Below are 24,153 nucleotides of genomic sequence, written 5' to 3' on the forward strand. Positions count from 1 at the left end.
CACCACTGCCTCCAGTTTTATCCCTTCCACACTGGTAATGGTCATGGTTATCTACGTGTTACAATTCTTTGAGCATTATATATATAATATATAGCTGTAGATGTATATTGTTGTGTTTTTCTTAAATGAAATCCTACTATTTGTATGATAGTTGAAAAAGCAGTATCTTGTTATGTTAATGTTGTCTCCATGATTACCAGTTAGGTTGAACACTTTCAGATGCTTAGTGAACATCACTATTACCTTTTCTGTGAATAGCCTGAACTATACGTAACATCTGGTGAACTTCTTTTGTTGCCCTCTATATTATTAAATATTCTTCTACCACACTGTTTTAAAATGGCTGTTAATATTGCATAGATTTGTCATAGTATATATAATTTATACCTTTATCATTGTTATGATGCTTTAATTGATATGATTTTTGGGAAAGCTTATACTTCTAAGATCCTATTCTGAGAGCCTATTTTAGTCAGATTAATACTGTTATAGTTAAGTAAAAGCATTAGCCATTTTGGTTACTGTCATTGACAAGAGTCACATTTACTTATTTAACCATTTTATTGCATATATTAGATATGGACTCAGAACTATTAATAACTGCTATCTTTTCCTGTGGTTAACTACTGGTAGCCTTGCCTAGACTTAAATGTTCCTGAATCTGTCTACTTACGCATAAGTTACTTGGACTTCTGCATGTGTCTTGTTGGGCCCATTAAAACAGAACCCATTTGTTTTTCTAGTTTTCCCTACGTAAATCTTTTTTAGGCAGCTAGTTGTGCCTAGACAAAAAATACGTTAGGAGAGCAGAAAAAGATCATTGTGATTTTGAGTAGAAAACATCCAGGAGAAAAGGTTTACAACTTGGGCTGAGGGACTTTCTTGGTGGCGCAGTGGTTAAGAATCTGCCTGCCAATGCAGGGGACACGGGTTCGAGCCCTGGTCTGCGAAGATCCCACAAGCCACAGAGCAACTAAGCCCGTGCGCCACAACTACTGAGCCTGCGCTCTAGAGCCCGTGAACCACAACTACTGAGCCCGTGTGCCACAACTGCTGAAGCCTACCCACCTAGAACCCGTGCTCCCCAACAAGAGAAGCCACTGCAATGAGAAGCCCGCGCACCCCATTGAAGAGTAGCCCCCGTATGCCGCAACTAGAGAAAGTCTGTGTGCAGCAACGAAGACCCAACGTAGCCTTAAACAAACAAACAAACAAATAAATAAATTAAATTTATTTCAGAAAAAACCCCCAAAACTTGGGCTGAGCAGTAAAGGGTGGGAGAATTCAGGGAGGAATAAGAGATTATTCCCAATAAGGGGGAAGCATGAGGAAAGATAAGCAAGTGTGCTTGGGAGGAGAGTGGATCTATAAACTGAATGGATTGAAGTGTTCAAGTCAGAAAATCCTAAGAAAAAAGTTGGAAGGGTGGTTTGAGCCAACATTTAGAAGGTATTTAATTACTGCCTTATTAAGGGTTTTGGATATATTTTGTAATAGGTAGGATGCTTCTGAAGCATTTTGAGCAAGGGAATCAGAGAAATATTAGATATTAGGCAGGATGAATTGAGAATCAATATGAGGTAGGAGAAGCTAATTAAGGCATTCATTACATTTAAGTGAAAAACAATGGCCACGATTATAAGCAACAGCAGTTAGAATGGAGAGGAAGCTGTCGATGTGAATAATCATTTGAACAAAGGTTTGTGGGGAGAGAGAGTTGAAGTAGAAATAATAAGGGTTTTTAAAAATCATCATTATTGAAGTATAAATAAATACAGTTCATTCAGGTATATAATTTGGTATATTTTGGTAAATATACATAGTCCTGTACCCACTACCACAATTATGATATAGAAAAATTTCATCACCCCAGAAAGTTCCCTTTTATCTCTCTACAGATAATCCTCTCCCCTTCAGCCCTGGCTCCTGGCAACCTCTGATCTACTTCCTGTTTCTGTAGATTTTTGGTTTTTGTTTTTTCTTTTTCTAGAGTTTCCTATAAATGGAATCTTATAGTCTTTTTGTACATGGCTTCTTTCACTTATTATAATGCTTTTGAAGTGCACCCATGTTTTGCATGTTATCAGTGGTTCCTTCCTTTTTATTGCTGCATAGCGTATGGATGTACCGCAGTCTGTGTATCCACTTACTGGGTGATGGGCACTGGATGGTTTCCAGTTTGTGGGTGCTAAGAGTAAAGCTGCTCTAACGTTGGAACACAAGTGTGTGTGTGAACATATGTCTTCATTTCTCTTGAGGAAATATTAAGAGAGGGATTGTTAGGTCACATGATAAGTGTGTGTTTAACTTTATAAGAAACTGCCGAATTGTTTTCCAGAGTGGGTGTATCATTTTGCAGCAGCATGTAGGAGAGTTTGGATTGTTCCACATCCTTGTTAATGCTTGCTGTCATCAACCTTTGTAATTTTAGTTAATAATGAAGTTTTAAGGCAGAAAAATAGACTTAATAAAATGGAAATGTCAAGTGGGGGAAGCTAATTTGGAGATGATTGACAGCAGGAACACTGGTTTGAGTTTTGGTATTGAGTTTTATGTGTCTCCGAGTGGAAAAATGACCTCAGAAGTTCTATCACTTCTCCTACAGGACTTTTAATAGAATGATACTTTGGAGTCAGATGGTCATGAGTTTGAAAATTGGCTCTGTTACTTTCTCTATGAGCTTAGACAAGTTATTAGTTTTTTCCAAGGTTTAGTTTTTCCCATTTGTTAAATGGGAAATAATATATGGTTGTACTTAGAATAGGTGCTAATGCAAAGTCAGCCCTCAGTGGATGGTGGCTGTCATCATCATTATCATGATTGGTAATTAAATATATGTTTTATGCCCCCACTAACTTGTGACTTTCTTGCAAATCTCTGCATTTTTTTCTTTCCTAACTCATCTCCCCAACTGTGTTCATTCCCCACCACAATGGCCAGAGTGATTTTGTTAAAGCACTAATCTTACCAGGTTACTTACCAGTTCCAACACTTTCTGTGGCTTCCACAAGTGATTACTTCCACTCATCCTTGTCTGGGCATAAATATCTCAGGAAAGCCTTGATTAGGTCTTCTGTTAAAAAATCCAGTACCACCTATAATTCCCTTTTTACCATTTATTACTACTATGATTATTTAATCTTTCCCTTCTCCACAATACTATGAATATAAAATCCATGAAGGCTGGCACTTGGTGGGTGCTCAGTTAATTTGTTGAGTAGATTATCTTCTTTTAACTTCCTTTAGGGCAGAGACTTCATATTTAAATCTAAGTTCCTTCTGACATCTAACACAGCGTTCCGCAACCTTTCTGGCACCAGGGACTGCTGTTTTTCCATGGACACATGGGGGTGGGGTTGGTTCAGGTGGTAACGTGTGCAATGGGGAGCAGCAGATGAAATTTCACTTGCTCACCCACTGCTCATCTCCTTCTGTGTGGCCCGGTTCCTAACAGGCCACTGCCTGTTACCGGTCCCTGGCCTGGAGGTTGGGGACCCCTGATTTAACATATTGCTTTCTTTTTTTTTTTTTTTTTTTTTTTTTTGCAGTATGCGGGCCTCTCTGTCGTGGCCTCTCCGGTTGCGGAGCACAGGCTCCGGACGCGCAGGCTCAGCGGCCATGGCTCACGGGCCTAGCCGCTCTGCGGCGTGTGGGATCTTCCCGGACCGGGGCACGAACCCACGTCCCCTGCATTGGCAGGCGGACTCTCAACCACTGCGCCACCAGGGAAGCCCTCCTTTTTTTAAAAATTAATTTTTATTGGAGTATAGTTGATTTACAATGTTATGTTAGTTTCTGCTGTATAGCAAAGTGAATCAGTTATACATATATTCACTCTTTTAATAAATTTATTTATTTATTTATTTTTGGCTGCGTTGGGTCTTTGTTGTCACTCTTTTAGATTCTGTTCCCATATAGGTCATTACAGAGTATTGAGTAGAGTTCCCTGTATTATACAGCAGATTCTTATTAGTTATCTATTTTATACATAATAGTTTGTATATGTCAATCCCAGTCTCCCAATTTATCCCTCCCCTCTACTTTTCCCCCTTGATAACCGTAAGTTTGTTTCTACATCTGTGACTCTATTTCTGTTCTGTAAATAGGTTCATTTGTACCATTTTTTTAGATTCCAAATATAAGTGAGATCATATGATATTTGTCTTTCTCTGTCTAACTTACTTCACTCAGCATGCCACTCTCTAGGTACACCCATGTTACTGCAAATGGCGTTATTTTGTTCTTTTTTATGGCTGAGTAATATTCTTGTATATATGTACCACATCTTCTTTATCCATTCCTCTGTCAGTGGACATTTAGGTTGCTTCCATGTCTTGGCTATTGTAAATAGTGCTGCAGTGAACATTGGGGTGCATGTATCTTTTCAGATTATGGTTTTCTCCAGAGATATGCCCAGGAGTGGGATTGCTAGATCATATTATAGCTCTATTTTTAGTTTTTTAAGGAACCTCCATACTGTTCTCCATGGTGGCTCTACCAATTTACATTCCCACCAACAGTGTAGGAGGGTTCCCTTTTCTCCACAGCCTCTCCAACATTTATTGTTTGTAGATTTTTTGATGATGGCCATTCTGACTGGTGTGAAGTGATGCCTCATTGTAGTTTTGATTTGCATTTCTCTGATAATTAGTGATGTTGAGCATCTTTTCATGTGCCTCTTGGCCATCTGTATGTCTTCTTTGGAGAAATATTTAGATCTTCTGCCAATTTTTTGATTGGGTTGTTTGTTTTTTTTGATATTGAGCTGCATGAGCTGTCTGTATATTTTGGAGATGGATCCTTTGTCAGTTGCTTCATTTGCAAATATTTTCTCCCATTCTGAGGGTTGTCGTTTCATCTTGTTTGTGGTTTCCTTTGCTGTGCAAAAGCTTTTAAGTTTAGTTAGGTCCCATTTGTTTATTTTTGTTTTTATTTTCATTACTCTAGGAGGTGGATCAAAAAGTTTTTGCTGAGATTTATGTCAGAGAGTGTTCAGCCTATGTTTTCCTCTGAGAATTTTATAGTATCCAGTCTTACGTCTGGGTCTTTAATCCATTTTGAGGTTTTTTTTGTGTATTGTGTTAGAAAATGTTCTAATTTCATTCTTTTACATGTAGCTGTCCAGTTTTCTCAGTACCACTTATTGAAAAGACTGTCTTTTCTCCATTCTGTATTCTTGCCTCCTTTGTCATAGGTGCATGGGTTTATCTCTGGACTTTCTATCCTGTTCCATTGATCTTTATTTCTGTTTTTGTGCCAGTACCATACTGTTTTTACAACTGCAGCTTTGTCGTACAGTCTGCAGTCAGGGAGCCTGATTCCTCCAGCTCCATTTTTCTCAAGATTGCTTTGGCTTTTTGGAGCCTTTTGTGCTTCCATACAAATTGTAAAATTTTTGTTCTAATTTGATAAGGATTGTGTTGAATCTGTAGATTACACATATTGCTTTTTACAGCATACATTTTTTTTTTAAATTTATTTGGCTGGGTGTTAGTTGTGGCATGCAGGATCTTTTAGTTGCAGCATGCGGGCTCTTAGTTGTGGCATGAGGGATCTAGTTCCCTGACCAGGTATCAAACCCAGGCCTCCTGCATTGGGAGCATGGAGACTTAACCACCGGACCACCATGGAAGTCCCTATAGCATACTTTTTTTTTTTTTTTTTTTTTGCGGTACGTGGGCCTCTCACTGTTGTGGCCTCTCCTGTTGTGGAGCACAGGCTCCGGACGCGCAAGCTCAGCGGCCATGGCTCACGGGCCCAGCTGCTCTGCAGCATGTGGGATCTTCCTGGACCAGGGCACGAACCCGTGTCCCCTGCATTTGCAGGCGGACTCTCAACCACTGCGCCACCAGGGAAGCCCTATAGCATACATTTTTAACAGATACTTTTGAATCTAAGTAGTAGTTCAAAATAAGCTATGTAACTTAGTAGAATTATTGAGTCAAATATGATGAAGAGTTTTAAAACTTATTTTAGTATATTTCCATTTTGGCATTAATACTTCATAGAAATTTTAGAAAACATAGTAGAGACAAAAGAAGAAAATGTAAGCGTATGGCAGAATTTCTTGGCAGATGCTTTCAGATCGCTTTCCAAGGGTTTTATTGGTAACTCTTATCAGCAGTGTTTGAGCAGTCCTGTTTCTTCTCCATCTTGCCAGAATTTTAAAAGTTTATAATTTGATAGATGAAGTTGGTGTCTTACTTTAATTCCATTTATTTATTAATTGCTCTCCATTGAGCTGTAATGTTGCCTTTTTCATATTAAATTCATTCTTGTATTCCTGTCATATCTATTTTAACTCCTATAACTTTAAATATATTTAATATGTGACAGGGCTAGTCCTCCTCATTAGTTTTTGTCTGTGGATTTTTATATTATTAGAACTCTCTCTCTCTTTTTTGGGTGAAACATTCCCTCGTGTGTTTAACTGCTTGTGTGTTACTTTTTCTTGGTAGAATAACTTCTAACACACAAATATCTTTTTCCTTTACTTACTTCTTATTCTCACTGTAATTCTGTAACCTAGTGTAAGAGTTCCAGCTTGCAGACCTAGCATATGGAAAAAATAAGGACACTTTATTTATGTGTTGCATTTAAGCATATACATGCGTTTTGTGTGTGTGCGCATGTGTGTATGTGTGTGTAGGTATGTTTAAGTTGCCAGTTGGTGTCTCTTGAGAAGCATTGTTCTTATTCTGAGTTATGCCTTCAGTGGTCTTATTTAGCAAAATAAAAGGGTTGCCACCCTGTGTTGGTCTCCAAAATTGTTTTTGGAACTTGTAAAATCTAAAAACATGAGAGCCATTACTTTATCTCACACCAAAATGACCCTCTTGGTGGTGATGGTATAATAGAAGTTTTGGTCATTGAAAAACATAAACTGGAGTCATAGTTATGGGGATTAGGTTTTTTAACATCAGTATGCAATACAAACATAGCATTTAGTCAGAATTACCTTTACAAATTAATTAGAAAGTAAATGGTACCATGTTGGAGACTTTTCTCAGTAAGTCCATCATATTTGTTTTTTTTTCACGTAAACACTGGAAAAGATCATTTCTTTACATGGAAATAAGATGAAACAATTTGCTTTCATTTAAGAGCCATGTTGCACAAAACTCAGCCATCTTTCACCAATTAGAACCAGTGACACTGCATTGAGAGACATGCACTATGGGAATTGAAACCAAAGGAGAGTCATGTCTTGCAGATTTCACCAGTTTTTGCATACATTCATTTTTTATTTTCTTGTATGTCTATGTGTATAAATAAATCTAGGACATTAAAAAATAATTTTAAGATTAGTTTGGATTTACAGAAAATTTGCAAAGAAAATATAAAGAGTTTCCATATAGTTCTCATCCACTTTCCCCTGTAACATCTTATATTTGTAGAGTAGATTTGTTACAACTAACAAACCAACGTTGGTTCATTACTATTAATTAACGCTGCATTTTATTCAAATTTTACTATTTTTCCCCTAATGTCCTTTTTTAGTCCCCGGATCCCAACCAGGATACCAGATGACATTTAGTTATTATGTCTCTTTAGGCTTATCTAGACTATGCCAGTTTTTCAGATTTTTGTTTTTGATAATCTTGACAGCTTTGAGGAACACTGGTCAGTTATTTGTAGAATGTCCCTCAGTTTAGTTTGGTGTTTTTCTTGTTGTTTAGTTTGTCATGATGTTTATCTCATGGTTAGCCTACAATTGAGGTTATAGGCTTTTGAGAGGAAGACCACAAAGGTAAAGTGCCATTTGTGTCTCATCATGTCAAGGGTAATGCTATAACATGACGTTATCACTGTTGATGTTGACCTTGATCACCTGGCTGAGTAATGTTAGGTTTTTCACTGTAAAGTTACTTTGTCTCCTCCTTGTCATGCTGTACTCTTTGGGAGCACGTCCCTAGGTACAACTTACATTCAAGGTGTGAGGGGACTTAAATTCAACCTCCTGAGGGGAATTAATCTGCAGAAATCATTTGGAAATTCTTCTAACAGGTTTTTTGTTGTTGTTCTTAGTTTTATTTATTTATTTATTTTTAACATCTTTATTGGAGTATAATTGCTTTACAACGTTGTGTTAGTTTCTGCTGTATAACAAAGTGAATCAGCTATACGTATACATATATCCCCATATCTCCTCCCTCTTGCGTCTGCCTCCCGCCCTTCTTATCCCACCCCTCTAGGTGGTCACAAAGCACCGAGCTGATCTCCCTGTGCTATGCGGCTGCTTCCCACTAGCTATTTTACATTTGGTAGTGTATATATGCCCATGCCGCTCTCTCACTTCATCCCAACTTACCCTTCCCCTTCCCCGTGTCCTCAAGTCTGTTCTCTAGGTCTGTGTCTTTATTCCTGTCCTACCCCTAAGTTCTTCAGAACCATTTTTTTTTTAGATTCCATATATATGTGTTAGCATATGGTGTTTGTTTTTCTCTTTCTGACTTACTTCACTCTGTATGACAGACTCTAGGTCCATCCACCTCACTACAAATAGTTCAATTTCATTTCTTTTTATGGCTGAGTAATATTCCGTTGTATATATGTGCCACATCTTCTTTATCCATTCATCTGTCGATGGACACTTGGTTGCTTCCATGTCCTGGCTATTGTAAATAGAGCTGCAATGAACATTGTGGTACATGACTCTTCTTCAGTTATGGTTTTCTCAGGGTATATGCCCAGTAGTGGGATTGCTGGGTCATATGGTAGTTCTATTTTTAGTTTTTTAAGGAACCTCCATACTGTTCTCCATAGTGGCTGTATCACTTTACATTCCCACCAACAGTGCAAGAGTGTTCCCTTTTCTCCACACCCTCTCCAGCATTTATTGTTTGTAGATTTTTTGATGATGGCCATTCTGACTAGTGTTAGGTGATACCTCATTGTAGTTTTGATTTGCATTTCTCTAATTATTAGTGATGTTGAGCATTCTTTCATGTGTCTGCTCGCAATCTGTATATCTTCTTTGGAGAAATGTCTATTTAGGTCTTCTGCCCATTTTTGGATTGGGTTGTTTGTTTTTTTTGATATTGAGCTGCATGAGCTGTCTGTATATTTTGGAGATGGATCCTTTGTCAGTTGCTTCATTTGCAAATATTTTCTCCCATTCTGAGGGTTGTCTTTTCATCTTGTTTACGGTTTCCTTTGCCGTGCAAAAGCTTTTAAGTTTCATTAGGTCCGATTTGTTTATTTTCTAACAGGTGTTTTTTAATTTTATGGAAACAGCATGAGTACTGAATCAGTCTAACATATCTGTTCTTCACAGGGTGGGAAGCCCCGTAAACACCGGAAGGATCGGCTACAAGATTTAATCGATATAGGCTTTGGCTATGATGAGACAGATCCATTTATTGATAATTCAGAGGCTGTGAGTAATGTATCTTTAATATAGCAGCAATTCTTTATTTGGATAGTAGAATTCAAGGAAAAACTAAATGTTTCAGCAAGTGTTTTTACTAACTAATCCCCTTTCAGTATACATCTAAATTGTTTCCAGTTTTATGTGATTACAAATAGTTGAGCATCTGTATACATTTCTCTTTGTGTACTTGAGTATGTATGTAAGATAATTATAGAGTATAAATATATGTGTAGGGTAAATTTCTAGCAGTGGGATTTATTGATCAAAGGGTATTTACATCTTGAATTTTTATTGATATTCCCAAACTTGGGCAGGTATATTTTTGAAATGACTTCCAGATAAGAACCACGTGATCTTGAAGACTGGAGCTATTGGGTTGAAGTTAATCTGGCACATGTCTTTAAAATGTACTTAATATTTTTATTGCTGCCAAACCTTACTACAGTGGCGGTAATTGAATGCCAGGCCTTATCACTGTCTGTTTTGATCAAGCCCTACAGCTTTTGCACTGGAATCCTCTTTCTCTTATAAAAGGAAGAGGAATTCAGGAGAGCATTTCAGGACTACAGCAGTCCATTGATCACACAGCAAATAAATAAAGGCATGTCTTGTTAGGTGGGTCGGTAAGGTATATGTTCTTACATTCTTCTCAGTGTAGTAGAGTAATCTAATCCCTGGATTATATCCTCTGCAGTGTTCAGTGATTACTTAGGATATACAGAAAGTGACCCTAAGGCCGCTGTTATACTACCTACAAATTAGTACCTCTTTTTCCTGTTACTACAGTGCTTGGTTGTGTAGATGATGACAAGGCATATAGTGGTAGGAGAGTGATAGGAAGGACTTCCAGCATAAGGCGTACAGGATACCCTGTTATACTCCTGTGTTATTTTGGTGTCCTGATATAAGCTGGTTTACAAGCCTAGTCTGTAGAAATAAAATGTTGACAGTGCCTTTGGAGTAGAGAGGATTTCCTATTACCAAAAATGTTGTCAGCCTTTTTGTAGGTTAGGGCATGGAATGTTTTCAACAGTATTGACCTTGATTTGGCATTCAAGTCAAAAGCCCTAGATTCTAGACCTCACTTGGTTTCTAATTCACTGTGGACCAGGAGCAAGTCTTTTATTTTAGCATCACCCAGTTTTCTCTGTTATGAGTGGCTTGCCCAGCAGAATTTGTACTCTGAGACTCAAGATAATGACATGCTGAAAAGCATAATGCAAGTATAAAGCATTGGTACTGGTGTTAACATTATATGTAAAGTAGATTTTTGAATTCTAAGTAACCCAAGAGGGAACTCAACCATATATAAATGGACATTCCATGTACTCAGGTTTACATAAATAGAATTTTTTAAAAATTAATAAACTTGGGACTTCCTGGTGATCCAGTGGTTAAGACTCTGCGCTCCCAATGCAGGGTGCCTGTATTCAGTCCCTGGTCAAGGAACTAGGGATCCTGCATGCCGAACTAAAAAAAAGAAAAGATCCCACATGCCACAACTAAGACCCTGTGCAGCCAAATAAATAAATAAATAAATGCTTTTAAAAATTAGTAAAGTTAATTTTTTTAGAGCAGTTTTAGGTTCACAGCAAAATTGAATGGAAGGTGCAGAAATTTCCCATATACTACCTGCCCTCACAACACAGCTTCCATTATCAGCGTTCCCCCACCAGAGTGGTATACTAGTTACAGTCCAAGAACCTACATTGACGCATCATCACCCAAAGTCCATAGTTTACCTTAGGATTTACTCTTGGTGTTGTACAGTCTATGGGTTTTAACAAATGTGTAATGACATGTACCCACCATTATACAGTCATACAGCATAGTTTCACAGCCCTAAAAAAGTATGTGCTCTGCCTATTCATCCCTCCCTAACACCTGCAGCCACTAATCTTTTTATTGTCTCCATAGTTTTGTCCTTTCCAGAATGTCATGTAGTTGGAATCATATAGTATGTAACCTTTCATAAATAGCATTTTTAATGTTTTCCTTTGTAGCATTCCAAATATTTGAATAAAGTGTTTTTCAAACAGATTTTTATAACCCATAATTGGACCTGTGTATCAGTTTAGAGACTGTGGCCAGCATTTTTAAAGAGAATAAAATAGAATAGAATAGGAGCTGTTAACAGTAAACCACTGGTACATTATGTGATTTTTATTATGTGTGTGTGTTTGTACCATGCACTGGCTTTTGATGTGTAGTATATTTTCCACTTGGGTTGTGGTGAAGAAAATTTGAAAGCCACTGCTCTAATAAATAAGGATAAATTTTATAGGTATAAGTTGTATAAGTTATACAATTACTGACATTTATAGGACAAGTTAGGTCCCTGTTTTATACGAGGAAATTGAACTAAAGCACAGGTTGTTTATTGACTTGCAAAATAATTTTGTATCATTGTCCTTAATAGATTATTTGGTTCTCATTATAATTCAGTAATTCAGACATAAAACACTTAGGAGCCAACCAAATAATTCTCTGTTTTTTAAAATGATTGTATTGCCAGTTGGCCATTTTTGTTTTTTTTTTGCTGTGCCACGTGCCTTGTGGCCTTGTGGGATCTTAGTTCCCTAACCAGGGATTGAACCTGGGCCCTCAGCAGTGAAAGTGTGGAGTCCTAACCACTGGACCTCCAGGGAGTTCCCACCAGTAGGCTTTCACTGTTCGTATATTATTCGATAGAGAGTGATAATAATCTGGTTCTAATTAACTTGCAGAATTGTATACTACTTACTACTATAATATCTGAAAATAAATGCTTTTGAATATTATTTTTAGTCTAACACTTATGCTGCCAAATTTTTAAAAGACCGAAAGAAAATGTTTTTGTTATTGAGAAATAATAATAATACCAGACATGAGTAATGCTTTTATTTAGGTTATCTCTTTTAAATTTCACTAGAACTTTCTGAAATAAGTAATATTGTTCCTGTTTTACAACCTTGAAGTATTGATGTTAAGTGATTTATTCTGGGTCACAATAGCTAGTTGTTGGCAAAGGATCTAGTAAATCTGATTCTCAAGTTCAGTGATCCATTGCCTCTTAATACATCGTACTTAAAAGGCTAAATTATACAGAAGTAGAAATATAATGTACATGTGAAACTTATGTAAGGTTATAAACCAATATTACCTCAATAAAAACAAACAAACAAAAAAACCCAGAATATTTCCTGTACCTTACAAAAAAAAATGCTTGGCACATTTATAATTCACAGTGCAGTGAAGGCTGTGTATTAATCCTTGCTCTGTCACTTATTGGTTGTGTCACTTTAGTGTGGTTGTCAGATTTAGCAAATAAAACTACAGTCTACCCAGTTAAATTTGAAAAAAAAACAAAAACAAAAACAAAGGCTAAATCAAATATGCATAAAGAGTTTGTTCTCCTGAAAAGTGTTCTGATAGGGAAAGCTCAGCAGAATACTGCAGAAGACAGACATTGAACATCCACATTGCCTGGTAACCTAGTGATGAGTGTGTTTTCCACATGAGATGCTGCTTGGTATAGTGGATGGGCTGGGAAACAGTCAGTGACTCTGCCATAAACTAATAAAAGTACTCTGGCAAGATTCTTAACCTCTCTGAATTTGGTTTTCACTTATAAAATGGGAATATTTATTTTCCTTACCTCAAAAGGGTATCAGGAAGATCAAGTGAAATAATTTATATGAAGAAGCATTGAAAGTTATAAAGCAGTATACAAGTATATGTAAGCAAAAAGTACAGGTGTATTTATCTTATCATAATGACACATTTTCAAAATAATTACTACAGAGCCTTTTCACTTTTAATCCTTTACTCCTCACATCACTCCTTTACTTGAAGATAGTACTGGGCCCTTTCTGAAGCTCTTGCCTGTGGGTTTTTGTACAGTAGTAGCCCCTCAAGTGGAGCGACAAGAAAGGAGTTCATTCCTTTTTTCTTTTTCTAACTTCATTCCTTTTTGATTCAATATGATTAAATGTACATTCTTTCTTTTTCCATTTTCCATGTAATTTAAAATGATACAGGTTAAAATCATAACTTTTATACTTAGCCTTAATATTTTTAGAATAACTAATATGTTCTGTATATTTTTTGCCCATGGCAAAGAATTTTCCTTACAAATATGACTTTCTTAAAGACTAATTATGTAATATGAAGAAAACCCTTAAATAGAGTTCTGGGGAACCCGGTAGCAGGTATCTTGCTTTTGTTAGATAAGTAGTTCCTTTTTTTCTCTTCTGCCATGAACATCTTCGTTTAGTTAAGACTGGCCTTCCATTTAATGATTGTTTTTTCTTCATCTTCATCAGGTGAGATAATGATAAACCTTAAAATCTAGGCTTAGAGTACATTCAGACTGATTTAGACAATTTGAGTCTCTTTTTCGAAGCCAAGTGCCTCGCTCACTATGGGCCCTCGGTGTATGCTTACCGAACAGGGCAGTTCTTTTTCTACTTCCCTTTAAAACATATATATATGCTATTTTTCTTTTATATGTTTAAAAAATATTCCCTACTTAAAAGCTTAGAGCTAAGGCAGAAGAAATAACCTTTATTTTTTATAATCTCTTTATGAATAAAATTATATACCAATATGGTAAGAAATGAAGTTCATTTGCTGCCTGGACATTCAGTCATTTGTTTTAACTTATTTCAGTTTCTCATCAGAATCATTTGTCATTAAGAATAGCAGTGATCCTTCAATTTTTCTCGGCAGATGATACATTTAGAATCTGCTTCAGCATTCCAGAAGTTCATTTCTTAAATATTGAATGATCAGAGCTCATTTCTATTCCAGATAGTAACTTTTTCTTTATTTATTCACAAACATCCTCATTGCAGTTAGTTTTGCAGTTAAGATTTAAGGAAGATTCTGACATGGTGATTGAATTTCTTTGACATATTTATAGAATTAAAGATAAGATATATCTGAAGCCTTTTTTTTAAACCTAGTATGACGAATTAGTTCCTGCTTCTCTAACAACAAAATATGGAGGGTTTTATATCAACACTGGCACTCTCCAGTTTCGCCAAGCTTCAGATACTGAAGAAGAAGATATTACAGACAACCAAAAGCACAAGCCACCCAAAGTGAGTTTATCCAACATTGGAACAGTAATGAGAGCATTCAATTAAAAGGATATATTTTTTGATTTTTACTTGTACTTTACAGCTGTGAATATAAGGAAAAGTAAAATGCTAACCATTGTTTAATGAATTTATAGTTAATTACATGCTTTAAAGTAAAATTATGTAGATATGGGGAAATTTATTTTTATATCATAAAATTCTATTATAATTCTAATATAATACCTTCTTTTAAAACTTCTCTCTCCATATCTAGTCTAATAATCTGTTTCTGGATAAGGTTGAGGTTTTAGGATACGTTAAGACTTGATATGGAAATGACTGTTAATAGCTGTTACTTTTCCTAAGATGTAAAGCAAATTTTATAGAATATATATATTGTATTTGGGAAATTAATAGAATGTCCTCAGATAAGCGTTCCTTGAAGTGTGAGCCAAAGACATATTTGTACCAGAATCACCAAAATGTTTGTTAAAAATGCAGATTAGGGCTTCCCTGGTGGTGCAGTGGTTGAGAGTCCGCCTGCCCGATGCAGGGGACACGGGTTTGTGCCCTGGTCCGAGAAGATCCCACATGACACGGAGCAACTAAGCCCTTGAGCCATGGCCGCTGAGCCTGCGCGTCTGGAGCCTGTGCTCCGCAACGGGAGAGGCCACAACAGTGAGAGGCCCGCGTACCGCAAAAAAAAAAACAAAAAAAAAACCCCAAAAAGCCTCTACCAAACCTTTAACTGAACCAAAACCAGGGGTGGGAGTTCTCATGGACCCAAAGAATCTGCATTTTTAACAAGCAATTCTTATGTGCCCTGAAATTTGAGAAAAACCACTTGCCCTGGATGCTGGATTGATAACATCAGCAAGTAAAGCAGTAATACTTAGGTAAGTTATGCATTTAATCATTTTGTAGATTCCCAAAATGAAAGAAGATGATATTGAGATGAAGAAGCGGAAGCGGAAAGAGGAAGGGGAAAAGGAGAAGAAGCCAAGGAAAAAAGTACCAAAACAACTGGGGTATGTGAAATTAGACATAATGAGGGAACTAGTGTTGTAGCATGACAAACTCTCCTTTTAGAAAGATATATTTAGCATTAATTAGTTCAGTTTAGCTGGGTCTAATTTAATACAGTATTTATAAATGTCAGTGACCTATCAACTTATATTTTAATAATATTTATTAATAAGTAGAAGTCATCTTAGAGATTAAGGTGTTTTAGATCAGATTTACAAATTTGTTAAGTATTTTGCTCATTACAACATTTTATCAACAGGAACCAGTTTGAAGAGATGGTACAAACATTGAACATGTTATTTTAATTTTCTTGTACTAAAACTGAGCTTAGATGCCTGGGGATTGACAATTGGCCGTAGTCTTTGTATAAACGGTTTATGGTCGTTTTAATATTTTTTAAAAAGTCATTGATTTTATTTAGCTATTCTTAACGCTTGTGACTAGGTAATGATATGGCCTCTAAAAAACCAAGTAGAATTTCTCAAAAGCCTTATTAAGTCATAAGAGGGAATTCCCTGGCGGTACAGTGGTTAGGACTCAGCACTTTCACTGCTGGGGCCTGGGTGAAATTCCTGATCCCTGGTGGGGAACCAAGATCCCGCAAGCCGCGAGGCACAACCACGAACAAAAAGAAAGAAAGAAAAAGAAAAGAAAAAAAAGTCCTAAGAATAAATGTTTGTACCTTGCAGTCATAAAGCTACCATTTGTCTCTACTTCTCTATGGCTTTTTTTGTAGAGTCAAGGTAGAGTCAAGGGACAAAAACTTGTGAGAGGCTGGGTTTTCCTCCCCTCCTTAGCAGAGGAGGTACATCTGAATTGGGGGCTGTCAGTATCTCCAGAGTTGATATAGGGAGGTATTTATCCCCTCCTAAACATGAGATTATAGTGATCCCTGAGTCATTAAGAAATTATTAAGAAAAAAAAATATTACTACTGGTTGTTTTAAATATTCATTATTTACAAGTAAACTTCTTTATGAACAAAAACTGTAAGTAATGCCTTTTATTGAATTTATCATTTTCTCAAATTTGTAAACTGATTTCATTCAGCAGATATTTACTAAGTGCTTACTGTGTACCAGACACTGTCTGGGTTTCGGATATATAACAGTAAATGAAACACTGGCCTACCTGTAAGGCACTTATGATCTTTTAGGTTCTGTAGTGCACGTAGAAGCATATAAGCCATAAAATTTAGAAAAGATTTTTTAGAGAAGGTGATAGCTAAACAGAGACCACCCTTTCCTCTTAGTCCCTATAGGGAGAAAGTTGTCATTGAAAATTACACGTATCTATTCGAAAGCCTCAGAACGCTGTTCCTAGAATGGAAAGTGAAAAATGATCAGAAGGTAGTAGCAGATAGAATAGGGTCTGGATAGAAGACATGGTAATGAATGAAGGCTCACAGATTGACACAGACATTTTGCATTTCTTTGGCAGTTTGTAGCACAAACCACCTGGGGTACCAGTGTGAAGGTGTATTATGTAGGTTTCTCTGGTTGTAATCAACTCTGTTTTCAGCAAAAGTGCATTTCTTTACTTCGTTAATTCTTTAGGTGCCTACTTTATAGATGTGCTAAAGAATGAACATTCCAAACAGAGTAGTAAGTTTAACTTCGTATACTTTCATTTCCTTTTATTTTTTTTATTTTGGCCACGCTGAGGGGCTTGCGGGATCTTAGATGCACGACCAGGGATTGAACCTGCGTCCTTGGCAGTGAAAGTAAGGAGTCCTAACCAATGGACCGCCAGGGAATTCCCTAACTTCGTATACTTAATAAACCAGAGCTCTATTCAGTTTTGTTTATTTCTGTTGACGTTATTTCGTGTTCTTCACTCTAATGGCCATTCACCTGCCTTTCATAAGTGACAATCCAGATGATGATGAAGATGCCGTTGTAAAAGTGTAATTTAGTAACAAATTTGCTTCCTCACCTATCAAATGATTATTTTAATTCTGTGCCTGCTTATTGGGGTTTTAACCTTTAAAATCATACATAGCCTAACTGATCACTTTTTTCTTCACAGAGTTGTGGCTCTAAATTCACACAAATCTGAAAAAAAGAAGAAACGTTATAAGGATTCTCTTTCTCTAGCTGCCATGATAAGAAAATTTCAAAAAGAGAAGGATGCATTAAGGAAGGAGTCTAACCCTAAAGTCCCAGTGAACTTCTCGACCTCCTCTCTGCATAAAACCCCCTCTGCTGCTGTGGCATTGGGGAATGATGTCTCGGACTTAAATCTGAATAGTGCTGATCCGGACCTCCCCATTTTTGTTAGCACAAATGAACATGAACTATTTCAGGAAGCTGAAAATGCCCTAGAGATGCTAGATGATTTTGACTTTGACAGATTACTGGATGCTGCTTCTAATGGTAGCCCCCTGTCTGAGTCAGGAGGAGAGAATGGAAACACCACCCAGCCAACCTATGCCTCTCAAGTTATGCCCAAGGTGGTACCTACACTCCCAGAGGGTCTGCCTGTCCTTCTTGAAAAACGTATCGAAGACCTCCGTGTAGTAAGTGTGATAATTTTCTTGTGTTTGCTGCACAAACATAACAATAATTACTTTCAGGCAAAAATAATAACCTATAATCCTAACTACTTAGAAGTAACTTTATTTTCTATATTTCCTTTTAAGCATTGGCTCTATGCATAGTCTTTTTCTTTTAAATATAGTTATAACATGGATAAAAGTTGGTTGTTTTATTATCTCACTTCACTTTATATTTTTCTGCATAGGTTTCATAAATATATACATAGTCATGTAAAGAAAATAGAAGAAAGGTAGGAACAAATAGTAACAATGCAGAAGTGTACTTGAACTTGGTCCCAACTGTTGTTAACAACTAGTTATTCTGCAATCGATTTTACCAGCTAATCCTTACCAGCTAATCAGCAGCTTTAGTGAGCATACATTGTGTTCTCACTAGACAAACTTTTAAGAGTTGAGATTTTAGCATTTCACAGTAGATTCCTCTCCCGATTGACTTGGGTACATAATCTTTATTTAACTAGCTGCAAATCCAGGTATGTCAGTACACTTCTCCCTTTAATCTCAGGGAAATATAATTTTGACTTAAAATGTTTCAAACCTTGCTTAAAATGCCCTTTTTTAATTACTTTAGCATGTTTGTTTGAACCCATGCCATGTTTTAGTCCTCTTTTTTTTTTCTCCTGATTACAGAAGTTGTACACGCAATATAATTTTTTTTTTTTTTTTTGGCTGCACTGGGTCTTCCTTGTGGCTCTCGGCCTTCTCTAGTTGCGGTGCGGGCTTAGTGGCCCCAAGGCCTGTGGGATCTTGGTTCCCTGACTAGGGATCGAACCCTCATCCCCTGCAATGGAAGGCAGATTCTTAACCACTGGACCACCAGGGAAGTCCCAATTATATATATATATATATATATATATATATATATATATATATATTATTTTTTTTTTTTTGCGGTACGTGGGCCTCTCACCGCTGTGGCCTCTCCCACCACGGAGCAACAGGCTCCAGACGCGCAGGCTCAGCGGCCATGGCTCACGGGCGCAGCCGCTCCGCGGTACGTGGGATCCTCCCGGACCAGGGCACAAACCTGCATCCCTTGCATCGGCAGGCAGACCCCCAACCACTGCGCCCAGGGAAGCCCCCGATTGTATTTTATACTTAGGGAAAGATGCCCCATAATCAGACATTCCCCACCCCCAACAGGGATAACGACTATTAAACTAATTTTTCTGGATTTTAATCCATGCATTTGCAAATATGTTGTTATTAAAAATAATTGTTAGTCGAAGTATAATGTGTGGATTATTCTACAAGTTGTGTCTTTCTTCTAGGGTTATAGTAACCATTTAAATCACATTTTAAATTTATTAATCTCTATGTTGTATTTATTTCTCTTAACTCTTTCTGAATTAGGGAAGAGAGAGATTTATCTAATTTTTCCAACAACTGACTCATGGATTCTGTTTATCAGTTCTATTCTTTTTTCTGCTTTTGTTCTTTAGCATTTCTTCTGAGGTTGTGGCTTATTAAATTCTCTTACATTTTTACTTATTTTAAGGTACTTTATTTATTAGTTCAGGACTTAGAGAGTTGTGCTCAAGTATCTCATTGCCAGTGTTTTTTAGGTTATAACTTGTATTTACCATAGTTTTTGCTTTGTTTTCTTTTTACTTTTTTTGGTAAGATTTTCACTGTCATTTATTTCTAAGTATCTTTTATTTTACTCATGAGCTATTTTTATTTTATTTATTTAATTTTTTTTGGCTGCACTGGGTCTTTGTTGCTGCGCATGGGCTTTCTCTAGTTGCGGCGAGTGTGGTCTACTCTTCATTGCGGTGTATGGGCTTCTTGTTGCAATGGTTTCTGTTTGTTGCAGAGCACAGGCTCTAGGCATGCGGGCTTCAGTAGTTGTGGCACGCAGGTTTCAGTAGTTGTGGTGCATGGGCTTAGTTGCTCTGTGGCATGAGGGATCTTCCCGGACCAGGGCTCGAACCTGTGTCCCCTGCATTGGCAGGTGGATTCTTAACCACTGTGCCACCAGGGAAGTCCTCTGCTTTGTTTATTTCTATGCTGTATTGTTTGTTGGCCCATAAAATTCTTGATGGCTAGATCTCTGTTGTGATATTTATCACTTGAAGGTGACCCTTTCTGTGCTATTAATGCTTTTCACCTTGAATTCAGTTTTGTCTGATTTTACTGTAGACTCCTTTCTCTTTATTTTTGCATGGTATAGCTTTTCCCATCATTTACCTTCATTTTAGCTCTTTTTTTTTTTGAATTCTTTTATTTTTTGACTTATTTTAGCTCTTTCTCTTATAGACAGCATGTAAATGGAAATTTGTTTATCGACCTCATCTGAGTCTTTTTTAAGATTTTCTCTTTAAGATTTTATCTTACCTACCACTGTTATAATGATAATGATATATAATTCATCTTTATTCTGTCATTTTCCTTTATATTCTGTTTTATTGTTCCCTCCCCCTCCTTTGTTTTTCATTCTTTTGCTATTTTCTGTGCTTATTTTTTGAAAAGTATACAATCATTTTATTAATCAAATAGGTTTTTTATTTACTGTTCTTAACCACTTTATGTATGAAGTGTAGGTATTATTTCCTTTTTATGGTTAACAAACTTAAGTGGAGGTAGGTTAAATAGCTTGGTCAGTCCACACAACTAGTAAGTGGTGGAGCCTGAATTTAAACACAGGGGTTCACCTGACTCAATAGTACATGCTTTTTGCTATCCCATGTTGCCCCTAAAATCTTTAGTTTCTTTTATGTTTTAAATAAAAAGTGCTAGGGATGTAATCCAGGTTTTTCAATATATAATTAATAATAACAGCTATTATTTATTTAGCAAAAACCTATACCTTGTATTGAGTGCAGTGCTCCTGGGACCCACAGCTTCACAAGACATCATTTATTGTTCAGGAGACAGTTCCCTGACTAGGCTTAGAATACTGTATAGACTGTGGAGTCTAATCCTCCAACAATTATGTGAGGTAGGTAGTATTCTTCCATTTAATAGATGAGGAAACTAAGGTTCAGAAAGGTTAAAGCAATTTCCCAAGGCCACATAATTTTTAAATGGGTGAGGCTTGATGCAAAGTCAGCATTTAAAGGCAGGACCATCATGCTTCATAACTTGCACTCCGTCCACTGTGTTGTATGCCATTCATATTCACTTAATAAACAGAATTGATTAGTAATGAGTGTGTTTCAATCTTGTAAGGTGCTGTTATATCTCATATACTAAAAACTCTTTCTGTAGTAGCCATGCTAGGATTAGAACAGCTACTTCCTAACCTCTTAGTAGGAAATTATCAATAAGAAGATTCATTTCACTTATTAGTATCTGTGAATTCTCTGTATTTTTTTCTTTGAAATAGGAGATGGTATTTTTTTCTTCAGGAGATGAGAATTCATTGTTGCCTAAAATGCTCATATCTGTCTGATAAGGACTTTCTTCTTGTTGCTCTTTTCTCACTTTGTAACATATCTTCCACTGTTCAGCCTCTTAAGTTCTTTTGATTCTCTTTCTTGAAGTTTAGTTTCCATTCTGGCTTTCTTCCTATATTTCTTCTCCCTACACATACCCAGTCTTCATCCTTTCTAAGAAGCACTGAGGCACATGTCAGAAATTGTCCTCCTCTATTTACAGAATGTGATGTTGTCAAACAGTGTAAAATTATCAATCTGCCGACTGACAGAGTCAGCATGTGGCTTGCTCAGGTTATTGGATCAGGCCTCTCGATGTCTTACATCTTGGGCATCTCAAGATAAACTATCTTTTGTTATTTCCCCAGTAAATTTTGCTTATGGTACAGTGTCTTGGTTTGCATACTCTTTGTTTCTGGTAAACTGGCTAAGATGACAAACACAGTGATGAAATTATTCTTGTCCTCATTGAATTAATTGTTGCTTATCCCTTGATAATGACTGTGGCTAATTTTTTCATTGTTAGTAATTAGGTAGAACCCAGACTGGCTGCAGTAAGCTGAGTATCTTTGTACAGGGTGACACTGTTGTACAGTTGAGGTCAGAAAGCTTCTGGTCTGAGTCCTGGATTCACCACTTACTAGCGGTGTGATTTGGGGGCATTATCATGTAACTTCTGTAAGATTTAGGTTCCTTGTTTGTAAAATGGGAGCTATAATACCAATGCCACTGGCTGTTATGAAGATTAAACATGGTAATGAGTATAATATATAGAATATCAGACACGTTGGACAGTATTGTCTTGTAGAAAATGAGACATCTGCTTTCTCTTATCTTGGAGATCACAGCAAGAATTGATAAACAAACCTTACAGATACTCAAAATACACAAGACACCCATAGCACCCATAAAAAGTCTTATATGTGTAACTTTTAAAAAATATAAATTTATTTATTTTATTTATTTTTGGCTGCATTGGGTCTTTGTTGCTGCATGCGGGCTTTCTCTAGTTGCTGCAAGCGGGGGCTACTCTTCGTTGCAGTGCGCAGCCTTCTTATTGCAGTGACTTCTCTTGTTGCGGAGCATGGGCTCTAGGCGTGTGGGCTTCAGTAGTTGTGGCACACGGGCTCAGTAGTTGTGGCTTACGGGATCTAGAGTGCAGGCTCGGTAGTTGTTGGCGCATGGGCTTAGTTGCTCCACGGACCAGGGATCTTCCCGGACCAGGGTTCAAACCCATGTCCCCTGCATTGGCAGGCAGATTCTTAATCACTGTGCCATCAGGGAAGCCCCTGTGTAACTTTTTAAATTTAGGAAAATTCAGAAAAATGAAATACAGACATAACAGGGAAGAATGTTATGTATGCTAAATTTTGTTTCAGCACTGTTTCATTGCCTGCTCATGCCAGGTAATAAGCTGGGACAAAGTGAAGTTAATCATAGCCCCACCCTCAAGGAGCTTATTCTAAGTAAATAGATATGGAAGCGTATAATGTGTAATGTGTTTATTGAGAGTTATATTGACAATCTTGTGTTTCTCTAGGCTGCCAAACTTTTTGATGAAGAAGGAAGGAAAAAATTCTTTACACAGGATATGAATAATATTCTTCTGGAGTAAGTAATTTTCTTCTTTGATTAAGAAACCTTGAAAATTATTTAAACCTTAAGAAGTCATTAAAAAATATAGTAGGCCTTTGAGGTACAGATGCTGAGTGGTTGGCTAGTCTCATGCATTAGCTCTTCCCTTTTGGCCTCACAGCATGTGTGATTAACATTTGTTTCTTAGCAAAACGATGCTTCTACATACATTGGTTCTCCGGGACCCCTTATGATAATCAAAGCTTCCAGTGTTATAACTGCCAGAGCAAGTGACTGCTGTATGGGTTGAATATTATCCTAGATTTAAATGCATTCTTTGTCACGTTATGTGAAAATACCTTTCTGGGACAGTTCTGATTGTTTGTATTAAATTTGGTGTACTTTCCTTCTACTTTGATTCAGATGTGGGGAAAATAATTCCATTAGTATCCAGTGAGGTTTATTATAATTCATACAGACATTTATAGCCAAATGGAAAGTGTGGTTTAATGAAGAATCATTTTTGTGGGGTAGGACGGAGGCAGTGTGGAGAAGACAGATGTTAAGTTGGAAAGGAAAGGGGGTGAAAGCTGGTTTGTGATATAAATTGTATTTAAATTAGTGATAATTTTCAACCTTAGCTAGAGTTTAACATTAATGAAGTTGCACGTTCTAAGACTATGGTCACATAAGCTGTACTTATAAACCTTATAAGGCTTATAAATTTTGACCATGGTTCCAGAAATTGAGTATATAATTGGCTACAAGCAGAAATGGGCAAAAAGGAAGTGGTCCTGGGAAAAGCAGCAAATTCCTCTCTGATGAAAATAATGTATGCCTACTTTTGGTGGTTCAGTAGCATCATATACAAAGAAACAAGGCAGTGTTTCCAATACTACGATTCCTGTCTTTTAAATATATAATGGAGATAGTTTCTCATGAGATATAAAGGTTGGATTAGCTTATTGGTTTTGATAACTATTTTAATTAATGCAATCTCTCATTCTCCTGAAGTACGTAAAAAATCATTTTGGTCTCCATGGACTCATAAAACACATAACCTAGTATGCTAGTAGCATGGAGACAGGAATTTCTTGTTCCTATTCTTTATTTTAGCCAGGGGTTTTCAGATTGATTCTGTCTGCCTGCAGGTGCTTCCTGTCTGTTCCACCTCCTTTTACCT

The 24,153-nt window shown here is 36.9% G+C and overlaps 1 protein-coding gene across 4 annotated transcripts in view; it reads left to right on the forward strand.

Annotated features, from left to right (window-relative positions):
- Positions 1 to 24,153, forward strand: part of UBN2 (ubinuclein 2) — a 72,772-nt gene that overhangs the window by 16,859 nt on the left and 31,760 nt on the right. For all 4 annotated transcript variants that reach the window (XM_079931478.1, XM_079931481.1, XM_079931479.1 and 1 more), the window contains exons 3-7: positions 9,278 to 9,379; positions 14,320 to 14,457; positions 15,361 to 15,464; positions 17,490 to 17,979; positions 22,936 to 23,006. In XM_079931478.1, coding sequence (XP_079787604.1) covers positions 9,278 to 9,379; positions 14,320 to 14,457; positions 15,361 to 15,464; positions 17,490 to 17,979; positions 22,936 to 23,006 — 905 coding nt within the window. The remainder of the gene's footprint in view (positions 1 to 9,277; positions 9,380 to 14,319; positions 14,458 to 15,360; positions 15,465 to 17,489; positions 17,980 to 22,935; positions 23,007 to 24,153) is intronic.

Source organism: Stenella coeruleoalba, assembly GCF_951394435.1.
Source record: "Stenella coeruleoalba genome assembly, chromosome: 9".
NCBI classification, from domain to species: Eukaryota; Metazoa; Chordata; class Mammalia; order Artiodactyla; family Delphinidae; genus Stenella; species Stenella coeruleoalba.